The sequence below is a fragment of the Girardinichthys multiradiatus genome, chromosome X (assembly GCF_021462225.1).
Source record: "Girardinichthys multiradiatus isolate DD_20200921_A chromosome X, DD_fGirMul_XY1, whole genome shotgun sequence".
In the NCBI taxonomy this organism is placed as follows: domain Eukaryota; kingdom Metazoa; phylum Chordata; class Actinopteri; order Cyprinodontiformes; family Goodeidae; genus Girardinichthys; species Girardinichthys multiradiatus.
The window spans coordinates 19,717,225-19,743,544 of NC_061817.1; the positions used below are offsets into that span (position 1 = coordinate 19,717,225).

The window sequence follows — 26,320 nt, forward strand, 5'->3', positions numbered from 1 at the left end:
GTTGTTTGTTCAAATGTAAATGTGTTTTTTACATTGTAAATTTGTTTTCTCAAATATAAATTTGTATCAGGCTTTGTAAATTGTTTCAGATTTTGTAATGTTGGTTTGCAACTCCCGGCCAACGTAGGTTTTTGTCACCCCAAGAATATTCATGCCCCCATTTTGTCACCCATTACATAATTTTCTGCTTGCATTCCTGAATTTATAAAAGTGACAGATGTGACCAAACCTCAAGTAAAAATACAAACATTTGGAGGACTTAAATATTTTATTCATTCTTCTGAAAAAGACAAATATTAATCTTATGTAAAAATGCTTATATAAATTATACATGATTAATATAATTTCCGGCCTGCTCTCATGACACAGCAAAGAAAAAACACACATTTTGGATTTTTAGATAACCACTCAGATCTACCATCTCGCATTCTTACTAGATAACATTAACACTTTGAGCTGTAATTTAGCTCTAATAAATGTAGTTATTAAAAAGCTTGAAATGTAATGCCATATTGTCATGATGTCACAGTGTGATAACTATGATAACAGGTTTGTCCTGATTACTCCAGTAAAAAGCCTCAGCTGAGTAATGTTCCTATCAAATTTTCTTTTCCTGTGAAACGGCATCCTTCAGGGGTCTTTAATTTCACTGCACCTGCATCAGCTGAATGACTGCTGGGCCACAGTGATTCATCAAAACACATTAGGCACAGGTGACTAACAATACGTGAAACAACTGGGTAAAAGGAGTTTGTCTAAATTAGGTATTTATCGAGCAGTCACTAAATGATTAGCAGTAGAACTGATGCTTCATTTACAGGTAAAGGGAGTACAAAACGGTTTAATTTTCCTAAATATCATAGCTATTATACTTACAGCCTTAAATGAATCTCAATATGTATTTTTAGAATATAATGGCAGTTTAAAAATACATATGTTGCGAATACAGAGCCTTGCAAAAGTGTTCATACCCTGTGATCTTTTTCACATCTTTTTACCTTACAACCACAATCTTCAATGTCTTTTTTGGGATTTTATGCAAACGAACAACACAAAATAACATTTCAACTTTGGTCAGATGGAGATGGAGGGACTCAGTGAACAGCAATATTAAAGCCTTTCCACAGACTCCATTTTAATTTAGGTCTGGACGTTAACAGGGTAATTCTAACACATTAATATTCTTTGATATTTAGGGTCTTTGTCCTACTGGAAGGTGAACCTCCATTTGCAGTTTCAACTCTTTGCAGCTCCAAACAGGTTTTCTTCCAGTCTCATGCTGTTTCTCCCTCTACTCCTTTCCCTCTGACCAGTTTTTGGTTCCTGCTGAAGAAAAGCATCTGAACAGCACGCTGCTGGCACAACTATGTTTCATTCTGGAGATGATGGGTTCAGGGTGATGTGCAGCGCCGTTTGTTGTCATCTAACCAGAGCACTATCTTCCAAATGCTTGATGTGTCCCCCTTACGTGACTTGCAGCAACCTTTATATGAGACTTCTTAAGGCTTTCTTAGAAAATTGGCTTTCTTCTTGCAAAGTGCATGACTAAAAGCTTCCTTGTCAAAATATTCTCCCACTTAAACTGTGGATCTCTGCAGCTCTTCCAGAGTTACCATGGATCTCTTTGTTACTTCTCTGATTAATGCTCTCCTTTCTGCTCGGTTTAGGTGGGCATTCATGTCTTGGTAGGTTTGTGGTTGTGCCATATCCTCCCTATATGTGAATGATAGATTGAAAAGACTGACATATTGTTTTGTAACCAAACCCTGCTTTACTTTCCCTGACCTGTCTGCTGTGTTCCTTTGTCTTCATGATGCTCAGTTTTCTAATGTTATTTGACAAACAGGTTCTTCACAGAGAACTATTTTGTGTTGGTCCATGGCAAGAATCCCCCCCAAAAATATATTGAAATTTGTGATTTTTACACAACAAAATGTGAAAAAGGTCACAAGACAAAAAGAATTTTGCAAGGCACTGTAATTTAAAATCGTTAATGTTGCATAAATTTGAATTTAAAACCAGTGGAGATTACATTTTGGAATATTGTCTGAAAAAGGAAGAAAGAAAATACAGCTAAAAATTTTTTATCCTAATTCTAAGTAAACCTAACAACTTTTACTTGAGCTACACAAAGTTAAAGGGTTAAAAGATACACAACCAACAGCTTTTTTAAAACTCTGTTTACAATTGATTCCTGTAAAATCACTCATAGCTAATCCAAGGTGTCCGGCTCAGCATCCATGCAGGTTTCCCAGGGGTTACGAGGCATGTGGGGCATGGAGATAAGAAGGAGGGCAGCTCCACTGAGGATGAGCAGGGTGAAGGAGGCGCAGGCACAGGTAAAGGACCAGGAGTAATAGTATTCAATCCAAATGGTCTCGTCGCTATCGATCATTCGCTTGACAGACTGGCGCATCACCTCAACAGAGATGATAATGCAAAGGCCTGCATGCCAAAACAGAGAGGATCTGTTTTGTTGTATTCATCTAATAAAGAGATGCATTAGCTAGAAAATAGGCCTGTAAAAAAATTAGCCTTGTCAACAGAAACTTAAACCAAAAATATAGCAAACTCTGCAACCTGAGGAAAAATACATGGTTATATAAAGATGTATTGTTTGCCATATCTGACCTGCAAAGGCAAAGAACATCCCAGCAGGTCGGAGCAAGTAGTCTCGGCCTTTTCCAAAGGAAAAGATCACACACAGAGTGCCCAGGATCATGAAGAACAGACTGAAGATGGTGATGGCTGCAGCTGAGATATTGTACTCTTGGGAGGCAAAGGAAATAAGAATAAGAAACCAGGGGAGGATGCATAGCTAAGAAGGAAAGAACATCTGAAAAAATCAAGGGCAATCATGTTAAAGAAAAGTGAATGAGATGTGATGGACAAGACAGACAGGATCAGCATGGTGATTAAAAACTGAGACTGTGTAGGATAATTGTTTCAGTATCCAACCAATGTTATGAACCAGATAATTAGTCTTTAAATTAGCCCCACTTAAAAAAAACAACAAAAACAGATCCAAACCGGCAATAATGCCATATCCATGACAGACAAGATGCTGTAAGCTTTTAACGAGATGATTAGAACATGTCTCTCTCTTCCCGCCTCCTCCCTTTTTGTCTGTTTCTCAGACAAAGATCTGCTTTTTGCTTCTATATAACACTCTAGCTGAGATTAGACTGGTCCTATTTCACCTCACAATCCCAGATCTTGAAATATATTTGGTGTAAAGTATTCTCAGTTATTATATGGGAAAAACATGTGTTTTTTTCAAATAGAACAGGTACAAATATTTATAGCATGTGAAAACATCTCCACACGTAAAACATATAGGAAAGTAATGTTCAGTTCCAAGGTACTTTATGATACAATTTAATTTTCACACATGAAACACATGGTGAAAAACATGTGAAAACATTTTATATGTTAAGTATATCAAGTTCAACGCTTTCCCCATGTAACATGTGGAGACATGCGATGAAAAACATTGGACAACAAAAGCGCAAATGAAGTGGCAAAATATTTAAAATGTGAAAGGTACATGTGTTTCCCAAGTAACTACACAATATAGTTTTCATGTGGGAAAACATCTCTCATGTCTAATATACTGTGCATGAAAAACAAATGTTTTACATGTTTGAAAAATTGTTTTCTTTATGGGAGGTTTTTCCACATGTTACTACACAACATAATTCTTAAATGGGAAATTTTACTACTTGATATAATTTCCACATATTTAATTTCCACTTTGGTATTAATAAAGTATGAAAAATTTTGACAAAGTGTTCACATATGGAAGCTTTATATGTCACGTTATTAAAAGGTATGACTGGCACACGTGAAACATATGGGAATCCTTTCACATTCAGAATTTGACAATCAAAGTTTACAGAAATCTTAATTGGATATGAGATGAAAGCAGACCGACGGCAGTTGCGGCAATATATACCCGTTTATACTTTAACGAGTGCATGTGTTGCTGACAGCATCGTCTACTAAGGACAGTCACATTAGCATAAAAACTAATGCATTTAATACATCCCTGATAATGGGGGAAACAGTTGTATTTTAGTGCTGAAAAGTGTTTTTTTTTTCCAAAGATTACACCCTAACATCTCATAATGCATGACTATTTTGTAATAACTAATCCTTGACATATCAAAAGTAGGTTAAAACAACCTTGGTATGCGGAAAGTAACAATTTTTTTTATTAGTGGCACGTAAAATAGTTGAACCCCTGAAGTTGATTAGTATATATAACATAAAAGCAGAAAAAAAATATTCAAGTCTACTATTTTTACAATGGAGATTTTTGTCTCTAATGACTTAAGAGGGTAGTTTTGGTAGTTTTTGAGCAGGGCACAAATTGTTTAACAGATTAAAAGTAAATTGTTTTGACAGTGTTTTAAAGGTTTAGAAAAACTAAAAATGAATTCCAAAACTTTGTCAAAAAAGTCTTTCTTAAAAAAATTATGTCTCAAGTGGTTTCATCATCTACAGCTTACAATATCATCAAAAGATTCAGGAAATCTGAAGTCATCTCTGCATGTAAGCAGCAAGGCAGAAAACCAACATTGAACGCCTGTGACCTTCGACCCCTCAGGAGGCACGGCATTAAAAACCGACATCATTCTGTAACAAATATTACAACATGCCCTCAGGAAAACTTCAGAAAACCATTGTCAGTTAACACAGTTCATCACTTCCTCTACAAGTACCAGTTAAAACTCAACCTTGCAAAGCGAAAGCCATAACTCAACAACAGCCAGAAATGCCACCAGCTTCTCTGGGCCCGAACTCATCAGAGATGGACTAACGCAAATTAGAAAACTGTGCTGTGTCCACAGTCCACATTTCAAATTGTTTTTGGAAATCATGTCCTGTCCTGTGGGCCAAAGAAGAAAAGGACTATCTGGATTGTGGTCAGGGCAAAGTTTAATAGTCAGCATATGTGATGGTATGCGGGTGTGTTAGTGGCCAAGGCATGGGTAAATTGCACATCTGTGAATGCACCATCAATGCTGAAAGGAACAGCTGAGCTAGAGATTGCTCCAAGCAACATCTTTTTCAGCAAGACAATCCCAAGCAAAATACGACAACGGAGGTGGACTGTTGTACATCACGCAAGAATGGGAAAGAATTTCACATACACAGCTTCAACAATTAGTGTCCTCAGCTCCTAAACGCTTATTGAGTGTTGTTATAAGGAAAGTGATGTAAGTGGTAAACACGCCATGACCCAGTTTTTTTGGGATGTGTTGCAAGCATCAAGTAAGTGAATGTTTGCAAAATGTTAATCACCCATCCTGGTGTTTGTACTGTTTTAGCTGTGTGGAAATGTTTGGTGCTCAACATGCTGTAGGTTTGATTCCATCTTCCTCCACCACCATTTTAGCGTCTTTGGGCAAGTGTTAGGGCTTGAGCAACGGACGAACCCAGAATGCAGACTAGCAGGCAGCATGATGGTAAGTGAAAAAATATTTAATAACAAAAAAAAACTCACTCACAGGAGGTGACGGCAAAAACAGACATGGGCAGGCTGGCAAGACAGGCTTGGTCAGAACAGCAGGACATGAGCATGAATTGAAAACAAGACATGATATGAGAAATGTTTCCGCGATGACTAACTGAACAGGTGTGTATATATGGAGTGAAAACCAGGTGGAGCAAGGAGACAGATTAACTTTGAGCAGGTGAACCAAATAAACTTAATTGACAGACAGAACAAAACGTGGCTGTGGCAAAAACAGGAATTCAAGAATACAAACTAATAGAAATCAAACTAGAAAAACATGAAATCAAAGCATAACCAGAAGCCCAATCCAAGAAAACAACTTAGCAAAACATGAATACAAAAACTAAAGCATGACCAGGAAAACAAACAGAAGAACGATTCAAAACTTCAACTGTGAAAAAGATATAAAGAAAAAACCCAAAACAAAAACCAAACAACCCCAAATCATAACAGCAAGGTGCTGACTTGTACTGTTAAAGCATTTTGTAGCAAGTATGACTGGAAAAATGCTAGATAAGGTTCAAGCTATTTAAATGTAATTCAGTGGGGTTTATATGTGCATTGCGCATACATGCCCAGTGGTTTCACAAGAGAATGTGTTTCACATATTAAATCATCAGAATGTACCAAACCATGTTTTCTTATGTGCAAAACATGAATTTTTACATGTGTTTTAAATTTCTCACGTACTTTAACCATGTGAAATTTAACACGGGCTTAATCACGTTCACTTTTGATCACATTTCCTTCAGTGTGTTTTTAAAGTAATATGTTTATTTTCCATAAATGCCAGTTTTATAGAAAAAAATAGAAATTTGTGTTTTTACTGAACATTTGAGTGAAAACTGAAATGCATCAATTTATAATATTTTTAAGCATGTTTGTGCCTAAATTATTTTATTTGCTGTGTCCAGTTTTTTTTTTTTTCTTTTCAAAGTATGAATATCTTTGGTTCTGTTAACTGGGAATTAATCAGTCTGGTAAAATCTTGTTCAGAGTTTTGTTCCTGTTTAATATTAGTACTTCACACTTTTTGGACCACAAATAGGTAACAGAAGGTTTGCAGCACCAAGCTCTCGTCCCTTAAAGTATTTCTTTTCAAAATTCATGTGCTGATAACAACATATCAGATTTAGTTTTTGGCTGGCCTCTCTTGGATTTGTTTTTTGTTATTTCTTAATTTGTTGGCTTTCTGTAATATTTACCTTTGCTTCATTGGAAAGCCATTAACATTTAAAGCAAACTTATTTTTTTGTGTTATTAGTAACAAATTTGCTTTTACATTATAAATATTATTATTTAGATATTATCATTAAATGTTATTAATTATCTTGATAATGTTACACCATAGCTAAAAATAAGCACATTTATTTTATTTATAACTAAATGTAGAGTAAGAATGTCAATTAATGACAGTTTATTTGAATGTATGGTTTTTAACTGAAACCATTCATCAAGATATTACTATTTCTTTCACTTTTCTTTGTATTATAAATTAGACAAGAAAACACATAGGATAAATCGGAACCATGGCATTTAGACCGTTTTGCCATTATGAGATATTTGTGTTGAAAGAGCAATACGCTCCAAATTGCCCTCTAGTTTCCAGCTGGAGTCCTAAATGTGGCACCAAAATTTGTTGACATGTTCAAACATTTATGACATAACAGAGTATATAATCAGATGTCCACTATCTGCCTGCCTTACTGTGTTCTGTCTTTTCCCCTTTTATTTTATTAGATGTTTCTGTTCAGCATAGACAGTGTGGTGCTGTGGTACTTTGTGGTCTGAGTTAGTGAAGATACACCCACCTTTCTGGGTCTTCACTTCAAAAACCTCAGCTTCTTCACCCGATGTGAAGTGTTTGAAGTAGGAGCAGTTTTTTGCTGCAGAAGAAAAGACAGTGACGACAACATAATGAGAAGAATGAGGGATTAAAGGCAGAAAATAATTATATACTTATGCACCACCAGCTATTGTGTTGTAATGTAAACTCACAATGAACCTCATAGGTGAGCTTAAAATTACACAGACGTTACTCAAATTTGAAGTGCCTTGCAACAGAATTAATACCTGGAACCTTTTCACATTATATCACTTTACAACCACAAACTTTACTATATGTTATTTGTATATTTTACGTGACAGACCAATGTTTCCTTTGCAGTGTGCTACAATCCATTTAAATGACACAGTCAACATGTGGAAGAAGGTGCTCTTGTCAAATTACATTTTCACCGGTAATGGAAAACTAACACTGCTCTCAGTCCAGCCCCGTAAAACTTGTTTAGAGCCGCAAATGTTACATGACCCTTTAAAAAAAGTCAACTTACAATTTTTGATAAATATCTACTATTGGAAATTTGTTTTCATTTTTAAAGAACCACCATTTTATTTCTAGATTTTAAACAGATAAATAAACTATTGCAAAAAGAGGATGGATTGTGATGGTTGTGATGTTGATATTTGCAGGAAATGATGTTAAAAAAAAAACCAAAGCCATAGTTTCTAACCTAATGAGGAGAAAAATAGATATAAAACCTAACACTGGTACTTTTATTAAGTTTAAAGGAGCTGCTTGCCAGACATTTGACCCCTGAGTGTCAATCTTAGTGGTACCTTTAGTGTGTATTCTTGAAATTGTTCAGCCTTGAAGGTTCTAACCTTGTCTTCTCCTCCTTTGTTTAAGGCAATTTCTAGTAGCCTCCTGGTCTTCACTCCTGCTAAGCAAGGCTCCTAACCCATGCTCCCTGGTTCAATAACCTCCTGGATCTCAACACGACTACCGGCACACCCAAGGCTCCTCACTGGCTCTACACTCCAGAAATCCTTTCAGCCTCCCTGGATGCAGTTATCTCCCTCCAGCCTGGACCTCCGTTCCCACCAGTAAGTAAACCATTTCGCACTGTTAACTCCTTACCCTGTGCATCTTTTCCACCTTCTCTCTCCTCCTTCCCTCAGTGGCACACCAGACTGAACCACTGAAGCCTCCTCCAGATCCTGTGTGACTAACTTTTCATAATAAACTGTTGAACTTTACCAGTCTCCTGAAACTTTCTGCATGTGGGTCAGAAAGCTATCTGACACTGTGACAGTTAGTACTGCAAGGTACTGTAAAAACCCATGTGAAAATCATACAGGTAGATCTAAAAAAAATTAGAATATCATGCAAACGTTAAATATCATCTTTCAATTCAAAAAGGGAAACTTGTATATTATATTGATTCATTGCACATACAGTAAAATATAGTCTTCTTGTTATTTTGGTGTTTATGGCTTGCAGATAATAAAACTTCCAAAATTCTGTGTCTCAGAAAGTTAGAATATAGCATAAAACCAATTTCTGAAAAGCATTTGTAATCTATAAATGAAATGTAATGGCAATATCATGGTCGACACAATTATGGGGAAGACTGTTGACTATCCAGAAGGTCATAAAAGGTCATTGCTAGAGAAGCTGGTTTTTCACAGTGTGCTATATCCAAACATATTCATAAATTGTTGAGTGGAAGGAGGGTGTGGTAGGAAAAGGTGCACCAGCAACAGAGATAACTGCAACTCCTTAAATCCATCAAAGTATTTGGGGGAGCTTTACAAAGAGTGCATTGAGATGGGAGTGAGCAGCTCAAGAGCCAATATGCACAGATAAATCCTGGGCATAGGCTTCAAATTTTGGATTCCTCGTGTAACGCTTCTCCTGAAGCAGAGACATCAACAGAATCATCTTATCTGGACTAAGGAGAAAAAGAACTGGATTGTTGCTCGGTGGTCCAAACCCTTTTCAAATGAAAGCAAAGTTCGCATTTCATTTGAAAATCAAGGTCCCAGTTTCTGAAGGAGTGCAGAGGCACAGAATCCACTTTTCTTGAAGTCCAGTGTGAAGTTGCCACAGTCAGTCAGGATTTGGAGTGCCATGTCATCTGCTTGTGTTGGTCCACTGTGTTTCCTGAAATCCACAGTCTACACAGCCATCTACCAGGAGATTTTAGAGCACTTCATGCTTACAAGCTTCATGGAGATGGTGATTTAATTTTCCAGCAGGACGTGGCAATACAGTCAATACTGCCAAAGGTACCAAAAACTGGTTCAATGACCATGGTGTTACTGTCTTGATTGACCAGCAAACTGGCCTGACCTGAACCCCATAGAAAATCAGATGACCTGAAGCCCGCTATCAAAGCAACCTGGGCTTCCATTACACCTCAGCAGGACCATGGGTTAATCCGCTCCATACCACTACGCACTGATCCAGTAATTTATGCAAAACGAGGCCCACCAAGTACTGAGTACATAAAAATGAACAGACATTTCAGAAGCCTGATATTTTTGTTTAAAATATACTTTCTTATTGATCCTATCTAATATTAAAATTTTCTGAGACACTGAATTGTAGGTTTTCATAACCTGTCAGGCACTTATGGAGATTAAGAGCTCCATTTTACAGACTTCCTCAAAACCAGTAGACACAAAAGTGTCCCAACTCATATAATCATGCCAGTTTGACTATCTAATTTTTGGAAGAAATGTTTGAAATAACTCACATGGAATGTGCCTACAAGGAATTCTTGATTGATGCCCCAAACCAGGGAAAGGAGGTTACAATTCTCAAGGGTGTCGTGGATGATTTAAGTGTTTCCCCACTTGAACATGGCTGATTTCAATGAATGGGTCTTTAACAAGCTACTTAAGATATGGTGACAGTGCTGAGGGGATAATGAAGCAGGGATAAATCTAAAATATACAGGACACTGTTTTCCAAGGAATGGATTTTCCACAAAAGATCAGCAGTTACATCACTGTAATCTTCATCTTTTTAGACCATCACATGAGAAGCCCAATGGAAAAAACTGACATCCAGAGCTTGAACAAGTGGCTTATACTCAAAGATCAGAAGATCTTTCGAATGAAAAAAAAAATCCTTACTTTCTGGCCAGCCTGGCTTTTTCCTGCAAGTTACCTTTTTCTTTCTTTGAACAAGAACAAAATTCCCCAACTCCCTGTTTCATCTATCTGAGGAAGTCACTTACTCCTAACTTAAAGCTTTTAATCCAATCTCTATTGACTGACAAACCTTCAAACACTCAGCTCATAACCTCACGAGTTAAAAGACAAAAAGATGTCATCTGCAAAAAGAATCGATATATTTTCTTAGGTATTCCCACCTTGGTCAATCAATCCATCAATCAAACCAAGGTGGTGAACAGAATGAACGGCAAAATTTGATTTGGTGGTGTAGTCAAAAGACGGGGAAGGTTTATCAAACTGAACCTTTAAACAAATAGATGGTGTCCATTTTTACATGTATACTTTAAAAAGCGCCCTGCTAATACATAGGCAAACACCTCAATTTAACAACAAAAATAAAGCACATAAGCGGTACCCATCCAGCCCTCGTAATTACCGTAGATTTTTAAGTAACCAAGGTCACAGAATGTTTTTCCTGTTCTTAATACCCGAGAAAAATAGGCATGATCATGATTGTATATTTAAGTTACACTTTTTTTTTTCTTTTTGCTTTTCTGTGTATGTTTGAGAATCAAAACCACAGAAAGAAAAAGAGAGACGAAAGCCTCAAGCAGAGATAAATCACTGTAAAGAAGAGAAGGAAAGGAAGGAAAGAAATTTTTAGGACTCACAGTTTAACAATATTCAGACATTGTAGTTTATTTGGAAATATGGCTATTCTTTGTGCATTTTTAAGCCTTTTCTGGCCACTGGATCCTGTATTAAAAATTTGCTGCATGGTTAATTGTATAGGCAACAATAGTTTTTAAATAGCAAGGTCCTTACCATAAACTGTTACATTAGCCCATGCAAACAACTCCTAGGAATCCAAAACTTTAAGAATTCAAGTATTCTCAGTCAGTCTTTTTCTATTAAACCTCCTTTTCCACCAGTCAAGTAAAGGTACATTTCCCCGTCAGGTTGTTTGACATCAGTACTTTAGGGTATACAATTTTGGGGGAAATTTACTGCTTACAAATTATTTTGGCTCAAAATCACATACTGTGTCTTCCACACTTCTACATTTATAAAAGAAATAACTTGCACAACTACAGCAGATCCTTTTGGCTGTCTGATCACAGTATGTCCACCACCCCTTCCAAATCCCAGCAGTGTTTCTGTAACTTGCTATCATTTCAAAATAAATCATCAAATCATTTCTGACATCCATGTTGCCTGGATTCCAATTCACTCTGCACATATTTCTTCATGAAGAAGAATTAAGCATTCGCTGCATTTTGATTGCTGAGCCATCAGTATTTTGACCAGAGGGTTTCGATATCCTCCACAGCGGTGAAGAAATGATTCTGGAAAGGAGCAGGTTTTTTCTTCTCATCCATCTATGTGTCATCTTTAAAGGCATCTGGGAGAAGACGAATGTTGATGAAGACCTAAAGGCCAAGCAAGTGTTCCTTCTGTTCTACACTTGCCACCCTTCCTTGCTGAGATTAAACCCATAAAGCAGACAGGTGCTTTCTCTGCCTAGTGTTTGGTGTCTGCATATAGTGTGACTGTGTGTGTGTGTGTGTGTGTGTGTGTGTGTGTGTGTGTGTGTGTGTGTGTGTGTGTGCGTGTGTGTGTGTGTTCCTGTCTTGGCATCACAGTGAGAACCATTTTCCCAATTTCACCATCAAATTGAGGACCGTTTGTACCAAAGTGAGGACATTTTGCTGGTCCTCACGACCTATTTTGCTAATTGTTAGGTTTAGGACTAAGGTGTGAATTGACTTTAGGTTAAGGTTATGGTTAGGCATGCACTGGTAATGGTTAGGTTTAGGGTTATTGTCAGGGTTAGGGCATAGAAAGGGTTGAAAATGACTGAAAATCAATGGAAGTCAATGGGAGTCAACACATGGTCCTCACTACATATAGCAAAACAAGAGTGTGTGTGTGTGTGTGTGTGTGTGTGTGTGTGTGTGTGTGTGTATGTGTGTTTGTGTGTCCACGAGGCAACAGAGGAGCAGTTTAACCATGATGAGAAGGAATCACTAAAAGGGGTAACCTAGCAACAGGCTGCTGCCGGCTAGTTCTATCTGTTTACTCATGTAAAGGCATATATAAAGAGGACTGTGCATACATACGTCTGTGCATGTGCATGTAAGGTATGGATATGCTGGCACTCTAGAAAAGTGGAGGCAGGGTCACAGTGCAGCTGAGATGTACAGATATATTATTTTCATTAGTCTTTTCTAATTTGCTGTCTGCACCTTTGGGGCCAAGCTAATCTAAGCTAATATGTGTTTGGGTTCAGCTATATTGTTTTCTTTATTCTTTATGAAACCAATTTTCTGCCTAGCATACAAAAATAAGAAACAAATAGTTTGGATGTGCTTTAAATGACAAAAACACTTTATTTTATTGAGATTGATTAAGACTGAAAAATATCATAATTGCTAGCTGAGAGCAAAATGTTTTTTCCATAAACTGTGGCATAGTTAAAAATATCATTCCAGCTAGTACTTTTAAAAGGGATATCATTAGGGATATTATTTGAATAGGCACAACCATTGAGTCACAAAAGTACACTCTTGATCCTTGGGAGCAGCATTTCTTTTTTATGTTTTTTTTGTTTTGGAAACTGGGGGGGACATAAGGCTTGAAATGTTTTGCTCTGATGGCCGTGGAAGCATAGATTACAAAACTTTAAAGGCCAGTATACCTAACAAAAGATTATAGGGAGTTATTAACTATCCAATCTTAACAAATAAAATATGTTTTATTTGTGCGAATATTCAGTCTTACTCTTTTATAACCTTTTGTTGATGTTAAAACGACATGTTTACTGTGTCATACATGACATTTCGCTTTCTTTGGCTTTTTCTTGCCACTCGACTAAAAATCAAGAGATTTCTGGAGCTCCTCCAAAGTTACTATCGGCCTCTTGGCTGCTTCTCCAATTGGTGCTCTCCTTACAGTGTGTGTCAGTTTAGATGGTTGGGTTTGTGTTGGTAGCTTTATAGGTGTTCCATATTCTTTTTGTTTTCTAATGCTGGATTGAACAGTGTTCTTTGAGATGTTGACAGCTTGGAATATTGCTTTATAACATAAACCTGCTTTAAACTTCTCCACATCTACATCCCAGACCTAGCTTCTGTGTCCCTTGACCTTCATGATGTTGTTTTTTCATTGATGTTCTCTAACAAATGTCTGAGGCCTTCACAAAAGAAACTTTGGAAGTCAAATAGTTGCACAGATTTCCATGTAGGGGTATTAAAAAAAAGAGGACTAAATCTAAACCTACAGCATACCTACAGATTGTTATTTGTAAAATTAGAAGAAAACTATATATTATTTTCTGGCTACTTCACAATTTTGTCTTACTTTCTGTTGCCCTATCACATAAAATCTCAATCTAATATATTCCAATTTTTTGTTTTAATAAGATAAAACGCAAAAACATTCAAGGGGTTGTAGATGAATACCTTAGGAATTGAGCCCTCAAGCTAAGCCTGGAGCATATTACAACGCTGGGAGTGAAAAAACGCAAGGTACGCAGGTTTGGACCATGCTTAGTAACAGTCGAAAACTACAGACTAAGGGAGACCAAATATGGAGCGTGTGTGCTTGTAAAGAAAGACTGTCCTTAAAGTCAGAGCTATATGATGAAAAATGCCAGATATGTTATTGTATATGTGCTGACAGGAAGTCTATAAAAGAGGCTGTGTCTAAAGATCAACAGATTCCTTCATATTGGCGTACCAATCTGTAACTTTTGATGTGGGCCTGGTTGAAATAAAAATCCTCTTGTTCAACAAGTCTGTGTCAACAGAGTCCTTTCCTGAAGCTCTCATGCATTCGCAGTTGGCCTCATAGACAACAGGGTATAAATAATTTTACAAGGCAGTGTAATAATGTAATGTTTTTTTTTTTTTTCAGGACTTGCAGATAACAAATAAGTTAAAACAAAAAGAGTCAAGAGAAAAACTACATATTCGGTTACTAATTCATCTTCAACTGAAAAATGGCTGGAAGAAAAGATAAACAAAAGGCAAACATTCAGATTTGTTTTAGTAGTTTAATCGCTTACAGCATAAAAGTTAGAATACTTTCCATTAATTTCACTGTTTTTCTTTTCTTGGCTTCAGACTGACAATATCTCGTAAAACTTACTGGAAAAGGTTAAAAACAAATATGGTATGATTGCCCCTCCAAACAGTAAACATTTACTGAGAAGGAGAACATCTGGGTCCGTATCATCGACCTTGCAGTCTTGCTAATGGGGAGATTTAGTTCCAGAGGGAGGATGATTAAAGTAAAGTGTCGCCTGTCATTTTAGTTTCACCTCTTTCCATTAAACTCTCATCTTCTCTCTTTGATGTGGAGCTTCCGATTTACCATCTACCTTCTCCACATTTTCCACCAGCAACTCTGTTTCAGTTTGTTCCACATCATCTCACATTTGTTCTTTGTTATGTTTTTTATTTATCCTGTCCCTAAATTCTTGTAAGTTCTTGTATTTCTTTATTTTGCCTAAAGTCTGTGAGGTGGTTCTTACACAGAATGACTGACTGGTTCAGGGTCAGTGTGAAAAGCTTGCACAGTGGTGAATGAAGAGCTATTCCATCAGGAGCTCCGGTAAATGGGACACAACAACTCAACAGAAACCTCCCTTCCTGTGAAAGCCGACCTTTCATAATGACTGTCAAATGATGATGGTCTGGGTTATATATAGATACATATATATATATATATACATATATATTTAGAGAGTAATTCAAACTATAGCTGTAAGCATGTTGTGTTATTATAGGTGGAGTCCAGCCCCTCACCTGCTCTCTTGTTTGGTTTTCCACTCAAAGCACGCAGCCGACACACGAGAGAGGGAAATAAATGGGTGTAGAGAAGGTGAAAAGGCTCAAGGGCAAATTGGTGCTTCTGAGTGTAAGATCAAAGTGCTTTGGGTCGGAAAAAGAAAAGCAGAAACTAGAAATATTATATGTAAAGATGTATTCTAGGCACACTTTCTTTCCACTAAAGGAAAGAAAGAAGCTCTAAAACACATTTGATACTAAACCTGTCTCCGCTGCCTCTTCCAGCACGTATGCATATGAACATGCACATGCACCCAAAAGCTCCATTTATGCTCTTTATTTCCCAGCCGTGCTGCATGATGTGCTCCATAAAGGGTTTGTTTGATTTTTACAGCACTCAAGCTGTCATGCGTCACTTGCAGGAGGCTAATTTTGAAAGCCGTTTGGGTTCACAGTTTAGTTGCTGTTGTTACACAACCACTTATCAAAAGCAATGTAGATAGAGATGAGTGTTTGTGTACTGTCCTCTTCACGACTAACCCCCTCGTCTTTTAGGAAAATGTTAGTCCAATCACTATTGCGTGTGTGGGTATATGATTCATAAAGGATGTAATCTGTGAGAGCACACATCATTGGTCACAACACTGTGCTTTACTTGCAGTCAACACAGTAAACTGGGAAACATAAACTAAGCAACTGGCTTTAAACCAGTTTAACAAAATGTACATTAAAGTTCTGTGGGTCCGGAGAACAAAACAGACAAATGTACTGTATGATTTATAGATATAATGTGCTGTTGCTGTACTGTGTTACACATAATAGATATTGAATGTAACTAATAAGAACTGAACTAGTAGTTTTTGCAATTGCACAGTTTATTCCCACCATGACGTGATGATGTAATTTACATTTAATCTATTTCAGATCTTAATTTTTAACCAAAAAGGGAAAGTTAAGCCCAGAACTATTCACATCTATGGCAAATTTAGATTAAAAGTTCTTTTCATTCCAACAAGAGGTTAGTTTCTGATCCTAAATGGCAAACATTTGTCCAAAAGATAAAAAGACAAAGTTCAATCGATTTGACTTTGAAATGGAAAATCTTTTTTGATTTCAATTTCTAAAACATGGTATGTTAAAATCATTCATATATTTCATGTTTAAAAAAAATCTCTATTCAGTGTGAAATTATCAGTTCCAATTTTGATCATTTTAAGTATTTCAGATTTTGAGCTAGATATTATCAAATGTAGTCCAGACGCATTAATAACATTGTAATAGGCCTTCAGTTTGGTGTCGATTGAAAGCTCTGGACCAACTTTAGCATCACTAGCTACTAACGGTTAGTCAGTTGGGGTGTTCGTACCGTCAAAACGTTCGGATCCTGTCTATAACTTTATCACCAGATAGTCATTCTACCAAATACTTGAAATGTTTCCAACTCTGTCAACACGAACAGGCCAGTTTGATTTTTTTCGCATTTCATAATAAGAGTGTCAAACATGGAAACAGTATGTTAAGCTTAAAGCTATCACCTTCAGATCTGGGGATCATAATGATAGCTTGCATTTACTTCACTAGACAAAGTTACATGCTGACAACAACAGTATGGTTCTTCCTGAGACAGACTTTATTTTGATGATAAATATCGTGCCGTTTAAGTAAAATTAATGCAGTTTTTGTGTCCTTTTTTGTCCTTGAGAGATACATTCTCTAAATAGGGGAAACAGCAGACCTCCCCACTCTACATTTGTCAAAAACAAGTTTTATTTATTTTGTTGTTGTTGGTCTGAGCGCTAATTTTCTTTATCTCTTTGTTGCCACCATTCGAAATGGGAGTTTTATTGTTGCTAATGACACACACAGGCACAGTGGTCACAAAAATATTGCCAGCATGTGGGCGTCTGCAGAGAATTGTGGCAAAATTTGTGTGGCATAGACTTCTAAGCTGAGCAGACTGGAAAGTACGAAATCATCATTACCCTTCAGCTCAAATCCATGACTGTTCATGGATGGCAAAGAATAATTGTGGGCATTAGTTGCTCACAGTTTAACCACACTGTGAACATGCTTAATAATAATCAAGTACTGTGTATATACTCTGTATTGCAATGTATTTACCCACCAGCGTGATTCTTTCTTTAATGACAATGCCTTTAAAGTTCCTACTTGAAAGTAAATGAGCAAGTGAGCACTTTGTTCATTTACCTTTCCTTCCTACTCGATCCCTCTAAAACACGGCATAGAAAATGAGCAGCTTTTAAACCACACTCAAAGCATATTTGAGATTAAGGAAAGTGGAATAAAAGGTTAAACAAACATAAGGGAGACCACAGATTTTCTCATGGGAAAAAAATGGATTGCCAATCGATTCCGATAAGTAGACTGTATATATCAGATGAGATGTTTAAATGGATCCTCTAACAAAACTAAGTCCATAAAAGAAAACTCATAGAAATTTACTGAAGGTGAAGGCCCAGCTCTGACAGATCAACATGTAAAATGCATAATTCTTTTTCCATCACCACAATGATTTCTATAGTACTTTAAACTAAAATGATGAAGGATATAAAAATGCAACATAATCCAAAATGCATAGCACGCGCAAATCACAGCCCTGAAAATTTAGTATACAACCAAAAGTACAACCTTCCTATCAGGAAGATTTTCCACGTATTCCACGTAATCTGCTTTCATCCCAGTGGGAATTGAAAGGGGTAGCGAATAGCTCCAGAAAACAATTCACAATCCTGAAAAAGTTTTCCCGAAGTCAAAAGCAGCCATTTTGTTAGTTTCTGCTTCAAATTAGGAACTTCCCCAGTGTAAGGAAACCAATGACAATGATTTAACACTCTTGCCACTATAAAGAACTATCAACACTGGTAGCAAATGAGCTGTTTAGGTAAAATGAGCCTATAAATCCCTAAATAAAACCTTTAAGCTTGAAGCAATCTCAAAATTTTCATAGTTACTTGGAATAAAATTGACAGAAAGATAAGAAACTACTTTTACTCATCTACCACCCATGGGATAAACAATAGTTTACCTCCTTGTTCCAATCTGAATTTTGCAAATCCAAGTAGAGAATCTTTAAGAAATTATGTTGTTTCTTTAAAGAGCTTTCCTGTGTCTAAAACTCTGCATAACTGGTGCAGCCCACTGGAGTCATATAGGAACTAAATGAGCGTGAGCAAACCAGCAAACAACCTGATAAAATTTGAGCAGAGCACACAAACTACTTACCCAAGTTAAAAGTGAAAATACTCAAGGCAGAGAAAGCAATTATGAGTAATGGAAAGCTAAAATGAGAAGTATCAAGATCAGCGGTGCCATGTGAGGAAATTAACGTCCTAAAATGAAGCAGGAAACAAACTACAAGCAAAACCAAAGACCATGACATGTAAGTCTGCTTGGGGGTTTCTGTCTAATCACAAACCTGATGAGAAAAGCATATAAGAAAGGACTCGGGGCAATCTAGAAAGATTGTGCAAAAAATATTGGTCAAAGACTCTTTTCTGTATTCTCCAAAACTCTGAATTGTTAAAAGAGAAGGCAAGACAGAAAGTTTTTTAAGCTTATTGCACATGTTTACCAGGGAGTTCAGTGATATGCAGGGTGCTTTGTGATGACATCCTCGTAAACTGATTAATTTGTCAAACTGTGAGACTATCAGTTACAATTTCGGTCTTATATCCTATTTCTTATTTATTCCAAAATGCTCAGTATCTCTGTCTCAACAGAGGTATCCCTGCCTATGTACCACTTCTGCTCTCTTCTCTCAATTTCTTTCATTCCTCCTGAGTCTCTCAGGTGTACTCTAACTCATGAGCTGGGGCGGAAAGCCACACTTCATTAAGCCCTGTACTGATCCTGAGGTGCTGGAGAAGCCAGAGGCAAAGTCAAAGGGGCTTGTTCTGCCAGGAGAGAACCCTTGTAATTAAAGCTATGAAGCTAATTTAGATGAAAATATCTTTAAAGATACAAGTTGCAATAATTTCACTTTTTTTGTTACTTACTATATGCGATACCATCCAGTTATTCCAATCATCCAATAATTTAACCACAAAGTAATAAATGCTTTCCTTAAGAATTGCACTCTTGAAAGTTTCTCATATGATTTGAGCAAAGCTTGTAAAGAATCTGTTAAAAGGCAAGATAAGCAAGTTGAAATCTTACATTTTACCCTAAAGAGAGTCTGATTATGACATGACAAAAGATCCATGTAGTTTTATGCCAAACAGAAAGTCTTTGCGCTTCTTTAGCCGTAATGCGTCGAAGAGATGCTCATTCATTTCGGCTGCTCTACTGTGCTTAATTGGCAGATTCTTCAGCGAGTTCCTCTGTGGAAGATATAGATGGTTCATAGAGACGCTGGCCATAGTGACCTGTGAGGCGTTAAGTCCAACCACTTATTCATGTTTATGTTCTCGTGAACGTCTGCACACATGCCAGCAAATGTGCTGGCACATGGGAGGATAAAAGCAGAAGAAGGGGCAGATCCACAGATTAAAGAGGGTTTGCTGCTCCAAGGGTGAACTTGGCGTTGATACGACCCAAATAACTCTTTGATTTCCTCAGAAATTATCCTTTAATGTATTCTTAGCTGTTGAAGCAAATGTGGTTAGTAATATGAATCACTTTTGTTTATTAAAAATTAGTAACCGTAGATTATTAAAATGTACCCATTTAGTCATGTCTAGAAATGCAACACCACAGATTTTATGCCACAATAAATGATCATAATAACAATAAATACAACTTCATGATATGAACCTTAAGCACAAGGACTAAAAGATATTCACAGATGAAGTTTTAATTTAATGATTTCAGATCGGGATGCTCCATACCTCCAGGTAAGCTGATGGGGCCACATCCTTTGCCCTGAGGGTCTTCTTTCACCATGAAGATGCTCTTCTTGCAAAGCCTCCAGAGGCCAAAGTGGGCCGCCTCACATGTGGCGTTGAGCCTCTCCACCCGGGGGCTCAGGACAGCCCAGTGGTCGGTCACCACTGCAGCCAGCATCGCCGACATGCCCACCATGATCACCACAGATATGATCTTGACCTTTGTTGCCTGCTCTTCAAACATGTTGCTGCTCAAAGTTTGTGCGCACTAAGCCGTAGGGGTGTGCGGGTCCGTGCACGTGTTTGCCACCAGTTTGCGTCAGTTGTGCAAGTGATTGCGCAGACTGCAGTGGAAGGTGCTCCTGTTCTTCTTTGTCTTCAGTCCTTGACATCGAACATTGTCTCCGGATGTTTTGCTGCCTTCACCACACTGCTGATGTCTTCTTTTGTCTCTCCTGCTCTTCAAGGTTCTCTCTTTTTCATTCTCTGCCTTGTGCCTAGTGGTTGGTAAAAAGAGGCCAGATAACAGTGCCCTAGTTTCTGCCTCTCTTCCTCTCCCTCCCTGCTCGCCTTTGGTAAACTGAGGTAATTCACTTAAACGACAAAGATGTACCTGGATCTTTTTATGCCTAATACATCAATACTTTTTAACAACGCATTTGGGGACAGTGTTAGAGCAAGACTGGGCTCTTTGATTTAAAGTTTCAACATATTTTTTTAACTCTGAGTGTTTCCCTGCAGTTCTAACAACATCAAAGGCCATCTGATTAGGAACAACCCGCATTTTCTGACATCAATCTTCAATAAATCATCACTGTGCCAAACACTTATCAATCCATCTTGTATCTGGAACATTCTCTGTCACGTCTCTGTCGTACTCTTATTTAGTCCAATCTTGTTCAGTTGTCTCAAGCGCCATGTGCCATAGGACGTCTGGGGAGGAAGAGATTTCCTTTATTAGTTTCAGTCTGAAATGGCTGATCTACTTCACAGCCAATCAGTTGTCAAGATTTAAAATAATGGCCCCACCTGATGCCACCAGCTGATCCAGATTTTTATGACAGAAAAGGGGCTTTTACTTCACACCTGTAGAATCTGATATTTATTCAGTTTACATTGTTCAAAATTATGTGGAAAATTATATATGGGAAAATTATCTGCATATTTATACTCAACATTTATTAATTTAACTCGAGTATCATAAACGAAATGTCCTTTGAAAGTCTGAAATCATACAGGTAGCTGAGTTTTCAATTATTACCAGTCATCAGGGGTTTGTTACTAAGATTTTTTTAAACATGATAGATCTAAAGTGCACAATAAACATCTTTCCTGTAAATCTCCCTGCATAAATGGACAAGATTTTTATAGACCTCTGTGCCCCACTTTAGATGGGACTCTGGCCCATTTTCAGCTCTGTCACCGCTTACACAGCTCTGGGGGTTTTTTATACTTTAAACTTTGAGATATTTAAAGCAAAACATAAAGTCAAGAGGACACAAAATACAATCCTGGAATGCAGTGTCTTGCAAAAGCATTCATACCCCTTAAACTTCCCTGCAGTTTGGAATCTTACAGCCATAAACTGCAGTTTATTTTTATATGATCATATGTAATAGACCATTGTAAAGCGTGTATAAGAAAAGAAAAAGATAATTCATGGTTTTCAAGATTTATACACTAATATAAATCCGAAAAGTTTGGTGTGCATTTATATTAAGCCCCCTTTACTCTGACACTACTAAATAAAGCTCAATGCCTTCAAATTCACCCAATAAGCAAACAGTCCATTTGTGTGTAATTTACAGTCAGTATAAAAACATCTGTTCTGACAACGCCTCAAAGGCTTATTAGAGAACACTCATCCATTTTCCATCCCCGCTTCTTCAATATTGGGTCAAGGGGGAGCTGGTGCCTATCTCTAGTGGTCTACAGGTGAAAGATAGGGTACACCCTGGACGGGTCGCCAGTCCATCGCAGGGCAACACAGACACACACAGGACAAATAACCATGCACACACCCATTAACACACAATGGCAATTTTTAGAGAGTCCAATTAACCTAACAGTCAGGTTTTTGGAATGTGAGAGGAAGCCACAGTACCTGAAGAGAACGCATGCATGCATGGGGAGAACAAGCAAACTTCATGCAGAAAGACCCCAGACCTGGAGTCAAACCCAGGACCTTCTCACTGCAAGGCAACAGTGCTACCAACTGTGCTGCCTTGCAGCCTTATTAGAGAACATTAGTTAACAAACAGCATCATGAAAACGAAGGAACACAGCAGACAGGTCAATTAGTGGAGAGTTTTAAGCAGGGTGAGGTTATAAAATAATATTCGAAGCTTTGAACTATGAATATGAGACAGCTGCAAACATACAAAGGCATTGCCCTATGCATAAACTAAAACACTGGATAAGGAGAGCATTAATGCAAAGCACCCAAAATAATTTTGCAACTTCAGAGGAGCTGCACAGATCCTAAGCTCATGTAGAAGAATCTATTAATATAAGCTTTTAGTCATGGGTTATACAAATTTGGCCTTTGAATCCGCTTTCCTGTTTGCTGTGTGGTCTACATTTGTCCACGTAGGGAACACAACCATGCAAAAGACCAAGATTTAATGTTGCATGCAAAAATATTTTTTGTAGTACAAAATTAACCTTACACATCCCCCTGAACACACCATTCCTACAATGATGCATGGTGGGAGCATCTTCAGTCAGGACAGGGAAGCTGGTCAAAGCATTTCTTGGTTAGCTCTCTCAAGGCATCAACATTTAATCACCATATTTTAAGATAGATTGCTAAAGGTTATTATTTACATGAGTGACATGACATCCCCAACCATGAAACATGGTGGCATAAGCATCATGCTGTGGGGATATTTATATTTCAACAGGGAAGAAAATCCATCTGGCATGCACTTTATGAATATGGTATACGGGAGATTAGCAAGTAGTAAGCCATTTCTGAAAGCCAGCCAAATGAAGTCTTGTTTGCAATTTGCCACAAGCCATAGGGGACACTGCAAACGTGTGGAAAAAGGTGCTCTGGTCAGATGAAATTAGATTTAAAGCTGAATGCAGGGCAATGCATGAAGGGAAGGTATAAGACGCTGCAAAGGATTGAGACTGGAGTCAACAAGACAACCATAAGAAAACAGCCTGAGCTACAGTAGAATGGAATAATTTTGTGGTTTTATATTGACAAAATGTTTAAGACACATGTCTGCTTAGCAATCTGTAGTATGTGCCTTTTGTATGAGAAAAACACATTTTCTCGTATGTTCTTTAAACGGTGTGTCTGTGTAAAAGACTCCTAACAGTGTCAAAGTCTGAGAGATGATAAGAAATACCTGTGTTTATTATAACAACCTACCTGGTTTCATTTGCAGTAAAGCTGCTCTTCTTCCAAGGGCAGAGTCTTTTCCATGGCAGTATGAGTGAACACTTATCTCTAAGTGTGTAATAATAGTGTATTTTGGTGCTCTCCATCTTCCTAGATGACCTCCTAACCTATGTTATTTGTTGCTGGTCTCTCTGCGGCTGTCGAGAGACCAAACACCTCGCAGCTGTCTCCAAGCAACAAACGAGGTTGTGGATGGTGACACGCCACCCACAGCGCAGTGTATCATTCCAAAAGGGTCACCTAGTGTGAGCCGACTGGTAGGAGAAGCAGCTGTCTGCAACAATAGAAACACTTAATTTCTTCTGCAGGAATCGAGATGGGTCTAAACACAGATATACTTTAATTGTTGCTGCCAGCTTCCCTGTCACAATCTTTATCCCACCATAAAAAACAACCTTAATTGGTGGCTAAATTTACCCAAAGCTGACTAGATTGCATAGCCTTCAGAGGGACCCAACTGTGTTCATTCGCTAATGACAGGCAACATTGCTCTAGCTAAATTAGATTACCCGTGCCTAAAGGCCATTTCTATGAGGGTCGTGTCAGTCTCAAGTATAAAAAAACAGGATCAGTTACAGTGCATCTTCACCTCAGTGGGGCCATCCTCAACATTCCTTCTGTGCATGTAAGCGTTTCATCTATCCATCTAAATGAGGCTGAGGTGATGTGGGATGGTGAATTGTGAGTTAATGAGCAGACTGAAAAACAATTAAATTAGGTGAAAATTACAAGGGGATGATGTAGCCCCTTGATTGTGCTGCAACATCAGATGTTTATATCCGAGGATAATTTCCCAGGTTGGATTAACAGCTCGGATTTCTTTTTGATGAAAATGAAATCTCACCAGCGTGATCCCTCTTATTTTGTGGGGCGGTTTTTAATTTTGACATAAGGCACAATATTGAGTTATGTGGAAAATTTAGGACATAGTAAAACAGCCTGTATGTGTTTTTCTCTTATATTTGGACATGTTTAATATAAACTTTTACAGTACCAAGAAATTCAGATAATATACTCAATAAACAATACAAGTAGAATATAAAGTTGTTTTTTTTCTGTAAAATGTAATAAAAGGTTGATTTATTCCTACTTAAAACTGTTGAAATCACACAAATGTATCAAATCAACTGCACAATTAGAATGTTGTTAAATAGAATTTTGAGGGAGATCTGACTTGTTTAAAGTGCTAAACTGAATAATTTGGACGCCACAAAAGAGGACATGTTTGGCATAAAGCAAAGTCAGCATTCCAGGAAAATAACCGAATATCAGCTGTGAAGCACAAAGGTAGAAGTGTCCTGGTTTTGGGAGGCTTTGCTGCATTAGGACTTGCCATTTCACCATCATGGAATCCATCATGAATTCTAATGTGCTTCAGAGGATGTTTGCAACATGACAATGGCCCAAATCATCGCAGTAAATCCACTAAAGACTGGAAATAGAAAGTCCCAAGATGAGTTAATGCCAGAATCTTGAGTCCGCTGAGATTGTGCAGGGCGACTTAAAACTTATTCATCCAAGAAACACGTCAAATCTTTCCTAGATGAAATTGAGGAATGACGCAAACCTTCCTCAGACTGATGATAGAGACTGGAAGATGGCTACAAGAATCATCTCACTGAAGTTATTTTAGCCAATGTGGGAAGGGTGTCCTAACTTTTCCTCTGCTAGAAAACAGATTTTTGTGATTATGTTTTGTTTATTAAGTGTAACAATGTTTGTTTTTGTAAGTGTAAGTAAATAACGTTTTTTCCAAGGAGAAATAAAAAAATACAGTAAGAATAGACCTCAATATTTGAACTTTCTTAATAACGAACTGAATATTTAATGTTTTCACATGACTGTAGTTCTGTGCATGTGGTTCATTCTATGTTGTGCTGCTGTTGATTAGTTTTCTTTTCAGAGTTTATAGATTCTCTTTAAACGTACCAAGAAATAAGTTGTTTGGTCACCAAAATAATGGGTGGGATTGCCTCTGTGTGAAAGTAGGCAGCTATTCAGTTGAAAGAGGTCTGCCACTAGCGCCGACTGATTTCTTTCTTTGACAAACAATGCAAAGACTCCAATGTGGCAGAGGGTTGTAGCTTGTAAGGAGACAACAGCAATTTAATCTTGAGCAACAGAGAAGGCATTCAGAGTGGAGGAAAAGGTCAGCTGCAAACATCTGAACAAAGCACAGCAATCAGAAGTGTTCACTGACAAGACAAGCTTCACTTAGATGATTATTAACAGCTGCAACGTAAAAACACAAAATGTTGTTTTTATCAGAAGGCTGTTGTTCTCTGTTGGGTGCACTCATTCATTCATTTTTTTATACCTCGGGTGTGAGATCGGGGTGGTGAGAGGGTTCCCAGCCTGGTCAAGACATAGTGTAAAAAGCAGAGAGAAACAGACAACCTTGCGTGCAACCCCTCCCATCTAAGGTCCTATAATCCCATTGCTTAATGTTACCCATTTCCCCATGCCAAAGCCTATCTTCACCACTTGACGTCTTAATTTGAAGTCACTAAGGAACAGCTCGATTTTATCACTGAAAAAAATTTAAACCTTTTACCAGCAAATACATGATCAGTTGTCGATAATTACTTTTAGAATCAGAATGCCCATTTACTCCATATAAACTGTAATATGATTCTAACTGTCACTAGCATAATGTTATCTTCACGTTTTTCTTTTCTTTTAATATCAACTATGATAGTAAAAAATTATTATAATGTAGGAACTTCACATTTAAACCAGGTGCATGGCCAGCAGCTGCATAACCAACTGCTGAGGAAGCAGCCAGCTG

The 26,320-nt window shown here is 37.6% G+C and overlaps 1 protein-coding gene and 1 long non-coding RNA gene across 2 annotated transcripts; one reads left to right on the plus strand and one right to left on the minus strand.

Annotated features, from left to right (window-relative positions):
- Positions 1–249: 249 nt before the first annotated feature.
- LOC124863179 (voltage-dependent calcium channel gamma-1 subunit-like) lies at positions 250–20,834 on the minus strand. The gene is made up of 4 exons (XM_047357448.1): positions 20,124–20,834; positions 7,333–7,407; positions 2,632–2,769; positions 250–2,445 (listed from the first exon to the last, which is right to left on the minus strand). Exons 1-4 carry the CDS (start codon positions 20,362–20,364, stop codon positions 2,213–2,215), a joined length of 687 nt encoding a protein of 228 aa, XP_047213404.1. The 5' UTR covers positions 20,365–20,834; the 3' UTR covers positions 250–2,212.
- LOC124863180 lies at positions 5,405–8,513 on the plus strand. Its single transcript, XR_007037066.1, has 3 exons — positions 5,405–5,471; positions 8,211–8,407; positions 8,483–8,513. It is a non-coding gene; the product is annotated as an uncharacterized LOC124863180 (long non-coding RNA).
- Positions 20,835–26,320: the final 5,486 nt, after the last annotated feature.

What these genes read in the sequence shown, in the direction of transcription:
- LOC124863179 (XM_047357448.1), bottom strand. Translation starts at nt 20,364, where the DNA reads ATGTTTGAAGAGCAGGCAACAAAGGTCAAGATCATATCTGTGGTGATC. An exon ending in TGAAGTGAAGACCCAGAAAG is followed by an intron (nt 2,770 to 7,332) that starts GTGGGTGTATCT and finishes TTGCCTCCCAAG; the next exon opens with AGTACAATATCTCAGCTGCA. An exon ending in GATGTTCTTTGCCTTTGCAG is followed by an intron (nt 2,446 to 2,631) that starts GTCAGATATGGC and finishes TTTGGCATGCAG; the next exon opens with GCCTTTGCATTATCATCTCT.